We start from the raw sequence: 8,204 nt of genomic DNA, 5'->3' as shown, positions 1-8,204 counted from the left end.
AGGGGGCAGTGTTTGGCAGGTGTGAACATATTTTGAACACATTTGTGTTCAAAATGTGTTGACACAAATGTGAACACATTTCCTGCCTGTGACGTCATGTTGAGCGTGCACAGGTGTTGTATTTTTCTGTCTAACCTGTTTTATGTCTTTATAATCAGTTTCGAGAGCTCTTCATTAAACTGGTCGTTCTTTTGTTTTTAACCTTTTACAAATTTCCCGACTTTCAGATGAACTTATTTTTTAATAACAGCCCACCTGTGACATTTATTGACTTTTCCTAGCCCCGCCCCCGACATTTGCTTTGCTATTTGCGGCTGCAGTCTTTTATTTTGAAAGCAGCTGTCACCGGAAGCCGTGTGAGCGTGCAGCTTGATTCTGGTCCTTCCTCAGCATCTCTCTCACCCGTCCGCCTCCCCCTCCCTGAGCTCGGCGCCATGGACGACGTCCCCCCGATCATCAACATCTCCATCGCGCTGCGGATCCAGCCCAACGACGGCCCGGTCTTCTTCAAGGTGGACGGGACCCGGTTCGGCCAGAGCCGGACCATCAAGCTGCTCACGGGCTCCAAGTACAAGATCGAGGTGGTGCTGAAGCCTGGAAACGTCGAGGCCACGTAAGCATCTCGGAGCAGGCTGCTGCTGTGTGTGCGGCACGCCAGCGCGCATGTGCGAGAAATGATAAAGAACGTCTGCAAGAGGTGATGATGAGGAGCAGGCTGCTCCTGCTCCTCCTGCAGGCCGCAGCATCCGACACCTGCCTGAATAAATCATACGGGGATCACGTGTCGTTCCCGGTCAGGGCGGAGGTTTGCGGTTACCGGGGACAATGAAAGGAAGTGACGTGTTCATTATGGAATAACGGGGGTAAAATGTGCTTATTGCAGGAGCAGAAATACCATCAGAGAATACTCCATTACATGTAAAAATACTGAAGTATTATCAGTTAAATAAAGGTACATATTGATATGTGGCAGTGATTGCAGAGGTGGGCCCTGCAGGAGCCATCGCTGTAACTGTGAAATAAAGATCAGCCCACAGTGAGGGGGCGGACCTCTGCTTCCTGTCACAGCAGCAGTGAGTCCCACACTGATGTTACACTCTGCTTCAGGTGTTCAGCATCAGTTACCATGGTGACGGTAGCAGGTTAACACGCTTCGTGGGTAAACGAGAGACATGAAAGGAAAACTCCAAACTGATATAAACAGGGAGGACACACAGGTGGAGGCCAGACAGGAAGTACACACACCTGAGTACGCTGTACTTTTCAGGTCGCAGGTATCTTACAGGAGAGGAGTATGAAAGGGAAACGTGTAAGCTGGTAAGGACAGCCGTTATCATCAGCACAAAGAACAGTAGATCCAAATGTACAGTTCCACATGAATCGAGCCAGGCCTGAACACGACGCTGTATCTACGCTGAGCTGCAGGAATACGACCGTAACATTGACACTAATTAAAATTCCTGACAGACTATTTAAATGTTCTTACAGTAAAATCATGTCTGTGATTCTGAAGTAACCTGACTTGTTTTGTCCTTATTCTGTGTGACTATAATTACATTTTAATCAGAAATTAAATCCATTGAACCGTTTATGAAGCGTTTCGCAGAATTTACACATCTGGATGACATTTAAATGACTTTTAGATGCGAGTGGCTGTTTCCTGTTTCCTGTTTCCTTCATACTGTGGGAGTCGCTCTCACATCACATGCTCAGCTCGCTGCTGGACATCAAACTGTCTTTAACAATGTTTGAGACAAAATGTCAAAAATGATAAAAATGTGCAATATTTAAATTTTCGTGCATCACCCTTCGGCCTCTTCTTCCTCACAGCAACATGAACATCGGAGGCATCGTCTTCCCGCTGGAGCAGCAGTCCAGGGACGACGAGTCGGTGGTTTACCACGGCCAGTACGACACAGAGGGCGTCCCGCACACCAAGAGTGGCGACCGGCAGCCCGTCCAAGTCAGCATGGAGGTGAGATGTCTCAGAGCAGTGCCTCACTCTGATAGACAGAAAAGGCAGCATGGAGATGGCCTGCAGCTAACCAGTGCAGTGTGGGGCTGCATGCTTAGAATTAGCAGGCATTAAACTGCTGTTTATGATAGCCTGAACAGCCTGCTCTATGCTAGGCACAATCTCCTTAAAACATGGTGGAGGGACAGGATGATCTGGAGAACCAGAGGGCCTCAGGTGGCCAACCACATCCTCTAAACAAGAAAGAGTCACGGCAGAGCAAGACTGAGACCGAGGGGTCAGACTCAGTGATGAGAGCCTGTGTAGTTGCAACCTTTCCAATAAAAAACAGATAAAATCATTAGTTTAGGAGAGGCCTCCAAACAGACACTTTGTGGAGCATTTAAAACTAAATCAGTGGTGTTAAACAGCACAGGTGGATTATTGGATTGGAGGAAATGATCGCTCCCTGATGTCCTGGGTGTGTTACAACAGGAACAACCTGCAGGTAAACTAGAGTTCAAGTGTCGTAAATAATAAAAACTGAGGCAACCAGCTGTGCAGACGTCTGAACAGCTTATTCACCTCATGTGTTTCTAAAGCAGGAAACTGAGCAAAAAGCGAGGACGTGTTCAGAAACAGACGGATTTGCATCTAGATTCTTGACCTGTTTATACTTCTCGAGAACAAAACATAATTTTGGCATTATCACCCAGGCGCCCGTGTGACAGCTGCACAGGCGTAACAGATTTATTGATCTACAATCAGACGCGTTTGTGCAGTTTCCTGTCAGCAGATGACATGTTACTGTACACGCCGTCTGGATTTATGAGTTTGGCCTCTTTAGAAACACCAAAAACGTGTTTTAAAAGCCTGACGCCGAATTTGAGCTCGAACCCTCTGGTTTGTGTCTCGGTGCAGTTTATCAAGGCGGGGACGTTTGAGACGGTCTGGCAGGCCAAATACTACAACTACTACAAGAGGGAGCACTGCCAGTTCGGCAACAAGTTCAGCAGCATCGAGTACGAGTGCAAACCCAACGAGACGCGGACCCTGATGTGGATCAACAAGGAGGCGTTCAACTGACTCCGCCCACTGAACCCCGCGCAGAGGACGCCGGTCTTGCCGGGACTACCTTTGAACATCAGCATCGCAGTGAGAGACGGCACCTCCTGAAGGCGGGCGTTGGGTTGGCGGCGGTCGGCTCTTTGTGCTCTTTGATGACCTCTGAGGGAGTAATGAGCTGTTTTGCACGCTGGTCTCTGTGAGGGCGGGGTTTCAGCAGTCAGAGGGTTAACTTAGCTTCTCAGCTGGTTTCAGGCGTTTGACAAACACCCACTTTCTGCGGAGGTGACTTCCTGTCATCAGGCTGAACGTGAAGTTCCTGTGGAAAGTTAAAGGAACAGTCGAGCAGTTTGAGATCCGAGCCCATTAGGAAGCTTCGGAGACGAAGGCTGACGCACGCTTCAAGTCTGTGTGTCCAGCACACGTTCGAAGCAGGAACTATCACAGGTGTTCTCTCCGATACTCTACGCTTAAATAAAACACCTTGAGAGGAGCAAAGTTGTTAGCCGGTGCTACATAAATGACATTCACTTCCTGTACTCGATGCACAGACTTGAAAGTCGTCTCCATCTCCTCAGACTCTGGAATAAATCTGACTGTTCCTTTAACACTGAAACCCCCTCAGACTGAAGACCAGCGTGGGAAACACCTGAAGTATTTTATCTTATTTATTACCTGTGTGAACGTCTGAGAGAGCAGAGGCGGCGGATGAGAGGATGGACGTCACTTTTCTCGTGTTTTGTGTTATTTAAAGGAGAAATCTGTACACTGCAGTTTTTGGTTCGCTTATTTTCCAGCTGCAGAAATGAGTTTCACTGGTGTGAGTGTTGATCCTTCACAATAAAAGCTGGAGGGATACTTTCTGGGACTTCCATGTTCAAACTGGTGCAGTATCTGAGGGACTACTTTCAGCAGCGGAGTAATCCTTTGAGCCTTGAAACACCTCTGTCTCCCTGCTGAAAGGAGGCGACCTCCTCTCTTCACGTCACTTCTTGTGTTTGCTGCTGATTATGTTTCTCATGTCTCTTAAATTGCATGGCTGGAAACTTTTTGCCAAATATGATCTGTTTGTTTGTTCCTTTGTTAAGATGTCTCGATGCCTGAAAGTGTGTCTGTGAATAAACTGCTATACAGAACCACTGGGACTCTGCTGCTTCACTGGAATAATAAAGTTTATCCATGCAGTGTTCGTGACTGTGATACTCCTTCACTTCTTGCTGCTGAATAACTGAGATTTTCTCCTTACGAGTCCAAACTCAGTGTCTCATAACTACAAAATAAAAACTCTTCATTGTGTTAAAGAAGCCTCTTATTTTGTAAATCTTTTGAAATTCTTTTTTTCTGTTTGGAAGCTTCCAGAATGACCAGCAGCTGTCAGTTGAGTCACAGCTAGGACTTCATATCCAAAGTGCGTGCTCTGGACTGAAGCGATATCAGTTGAAGGTCTGTAAAAAAGTCCTTCTAAAGCTAGAACATCTTACTATTCATCAGTGATTGAAGAAAATCCATCTGACAAAGTCAACTTTATTTATATAACACATACAAAAGCACTTCAGCGTGGTTCACGAAGACAAAACAATCCCAAATATATAGAAAAGGCAAACATTAAAATCAAGAATGCAATAATTTAAAAGTTTAAGTTAAAAGTTAACATAAAAGCTACAAAAAGACAAAGATTTCAGCCCTGATTTTAAAAAGCTAATAGATTCCACACACTGCAGGTTTGAGGGTGTTAGGGTACCTGGGTCGTTGACCCAGTGGTTTCTGTTTTGTACCTTTTTATTTGTGTTCTTATCTTAGTTTATTTTTGTGAAGGTTTTGGTTTCTGTTTTGCATTTCTTTTTTTCCCCAGTTCTTCTTTGTGTGTGATTATGTGGTTCTCAAGTTTTGGTTTCCTTACTCCCTCTATTCTGTGTCCAGTCAGTGTCAGTGTCTGTCCTGGTCCCACGTCTCTGTTTCCCTCTGTTGCAGTGCCTGCTTGTGAGTCTGTGTCTGTAAGTTCAGTCTGTGTTTCCTGTTTTACTTTGAAAGTCCGTGTCTCATGTTAATGCATCTGGTTTTGCTTCCTTTGTCTCGTCAGCCCTGATTTGTTTCGCTCCTGTCTCTCATTCCCTGTAGCTCCCTCTGTGTATATAAGCCCTGTGTTTTCATCTGTCCGTGTCGCGATCTACTATCATCTTGTACTGTGTGTTCTGTCTGCCAGCCTGCCGAGTTAGTTCATTTTGTATTCTAGTTCAGCCAGTTTTCTGTTTACCGTCCAGCGTTAAAACTGTATTTAAGTTCACCTTTTGTTTCCGTGAGTCTGCATTTTGGGTATTTTTCCTGCCTGCACACAGCCTGCACATGACAGAAGATCACGACCATACTATGGACCCAGCAGACACTGAACTTCAGGAGCGACGCTGGGCAGCCTTTGCTCAGCTGGAGGAGGAACTCCGCTGGAAGCCATGGCTCACCCCTGATGTTGGGCGCATTTTCCATGGAACTTGGCTGGCTCTCGGCGGTCCCCGGAGCTGCCAAAAGTCTTCACCTGTTGCTCCGCTGGCACTCAAGATGTGGCCGCTTCAGTTGGGAGTCCTCCACATTTCCTCAGACGCTCACGCTCCATCCTCGGTGTCGCCATTCTGCGCATCCGAGGCTCAGCTGTTCACCTCGCCCACTTCTTCTGCCCAAAGGAAGCGACGCTCACGCTCACATGGACATTTCTGAGCAACCTACAGTGGTGAGTCAAAAGGACTATATTTTCCACACTCGGCCTGAGCTGATAAACAGTAAAGACTATGAACTCACCTCAGACACTTTCGGGATTTCTTTTCTCGACGATGATTTGGATTGGGAGGCCAGTTTTGGTTTAAATCCTCCCGCGCTAGTTAATCACAATAAGCATTCTTCTGAGATTTTTAGTTCAATGTCTGCTCGATGGGGTGGTAACAATTTAAAACCCAAGCTTGCCAAGTCTGTTTTTCTGAGACTGTGCACACTACTAAACCTAAGACTGTAAAGACTATTAAACGTAGTGGTAAAGATACTGCACCCGTAACAGTTCCTCGGGTGGGGACAGCAGCTGCCCAGCCGTCGCCGGTGCCTGTTCCGGTTCCCAGGGTGGGGCCAGCCAAGCCACAGCCTGCCTCCGCACCCAGACCTACTCCTCAGGTGGGAGCAGCTATTGCTCAGTAGGCCCCCGCACCTGTTTCTGTCCTCGCTGGAGGCTCAGGTGAGCCCGTCCAGCAGTTTTCTTCAGGCTCCGTAGGCTCAGAAGACCTAGGTCAGCCATCTGCTCATCCACCACCTCACCCACCATTACTATTATTGTTACAACAGTCAATACATCTTAAACTTCTGTCCATAGCTCAAACATTAGCTCACCTATCAGCTCAGTCACCTGCTCAGTTACCTTCTCAGTCATTTATTCAGCCGCCTGTTCCTGCTGGAGGGTCCGAGGAGCCTGTTCAGCCTTCTGCCTCCACTGGAGGGTCCGAGGGGCCCGTTCAGCCTTCTGCCTCCACTGGAGGGTCCGAGGGGCCCGTTCAGCCTTCTGCCTCCGCTGGAGGGTCCAAGGAGCCCGTTCAGCCTTCTGCCTCCACTGGAGGGTCCGAGGGGCCCGTTCAGCCTTCTGCCCCACTGGAGGGTCCGAGGGGCCCGTTCAGCCTTCTGCCCCCACTGGAGGGTCCGAGGGGCCCGTTCAGCCTTCTGCCTCTGCTGGAGGGTCCGAGGGGCCCTCGGTATGCGTGCTTTATCCAAAGCATAAACACTAAATGCTGTCTCACCTTGTTTGGTCTGAGCTCCTGGAATATTAAGTAAGCCTGTTCCCGAGGAACTAAGAGGCTTCGAAGCCTCATAGCCCTCAAGTAACTTAGCAACGTGTTTAGGCCCAAGACCATTTAGTGCTTCATAAACCATTAACAGTATTTCCAAATCAGTCCTTTTACATACAGGAAGCCAATGCAATGATTTCAAAGTTTTTGTAATATGATTGTCATGATGGTGTGTGTGAGGGAGGCAGCAATAGGATCCAAAATGGAGGACTCTCCGGCAGGTCTCCATGAAACTCAAGACACAGCTTTAAGTAGGAAGATACAGCCGGAGGAATGAGAGAAACGATAAAACAACCCTGGCAAGGGGCAACAAGAATTTGAATTCATCCCTCCTGCCAGGCCCCCTCATTGGTCTTAGATGCCTGCCAGGCTTGTCCTGATTGGTTAGTGCTAGAGTCCGTTAAATGCATAAACACTAACAGGTGAGATTATTTAGTGTCTAGGTTGGGGTGTCTCCCAGGAACAAGTCAAACAGGCGTGTCACAATAAAAACAAGCATGCAAAAACCAAAAGAACTAAAACACAGCAACTCATGCAAAACAAGACAAACTCCGAAAAAACCACCCTTCCCCGGATGACATAATGCTCCATAATCCCAGCTAAAGCAGGCATATTGATATTAAACAAAAGCAGTCCAAGAACAGAGCCCTGAGGAACCCCAGGTGTAACCTTTATTTGTTCAAAATGATAGTTAATGAATGACACAAAATAACCTTGATCTGTCAAATCAAATTTAAACCAATTAAACAGTGTTCTCAATGTTCTCCAACCTATAAGGCAATATATTATGATCAGGTATAGTAGCCGATAATGTCCTATTTCATAGTCTAATCTTCACGTGCTTTATCCAAAGTACACTCCCTGTTGATTCACCCACTAATTATGTTCACAGTATCTATTATTGTAGGTTCTACCTTACAATATAAAGCGCCTTGAGGTGACTGTTGTTGTGATTTGGCGCTGTATAAATAACACTGAATTGAATTGAATTGAATTGAATTATTTACTCACTGTGTCTTTATGAATTTGCTAGCTTAGCTTAGCTCGTAGCCGACTCGCTAGCAGCATGGCCTCTTCACCTGTCCTGCCTACACTTTCCTGCTCATTGTGTCAGATGGTTAGTTACTCCTTGCCCTGTTTTAGCAGTAATGATACTTGTAATAAATGTAGCCTATTTTCAGCTCTAAAGGCCAGGATCACTGAATTGTAGACTTGACAAACACGTAGCTAATCAGGCCCCTGTAGCCGAAGGTAGCGTAGGCCCCGCTAGCTGTCCCCCAGCAGATTGTCCTGAGCAGCCAGGAAAACAGGATGGCTGGGTGACGGTGAGGAAGAAGCATAGTCCTAAACAGAAGCCCCAGGTACACTAC

At 46.9% G+C, this 8,204-nt stretch overlaps 1 protein-coding gene across 1 annotated transcript; it reads left to right on the top strand.

Annotated features, from left to right (window-relative positions):
- cnrip1a (cannabinoid receptor interacting protein 1a) lies at positions 1–4,208 on the top strand. Its single transcript, XM_003456496.5, has 3 exons — positions 1–613; positions 1,831–1,975; positions 2,876–4,208. The coding sequence occupies exons 1-3, from the start codon at positions 435–437 to the stop codon at positions 3,038–3,040; spliced, it is 489 nt and encodes a 162-aa protein (XP_003456544.1). The 5' UTR covers positions 1–434; the 3' UTR covers positions 3,041–4,208.
- Positions 4,209–8,204: the final 3,996 nt, after the last annotated feature.

The sequence above is a fragment of the Oreochromis niloticus genome, linkage group LG6 (assembly GCF_001858045.2).
Source record: "Oreochromis niloticus isolate F11D_XX linkage group LG6, O_niloticus_UMD_NMBU, whole genome shotgun sequence".
NCBI classification, from domain to species: Eukaryota; Metazoa; Chordata; class Actinopteri; order Cichliformes; family Cichlidae; genus Oreochromis; species Oreochromis niloticus.
The sequence above is the reverse complement of the archived record's forward strand: the minus strand, read 5'-3'. Positions and strand labels throughout refer to the sequence as shown.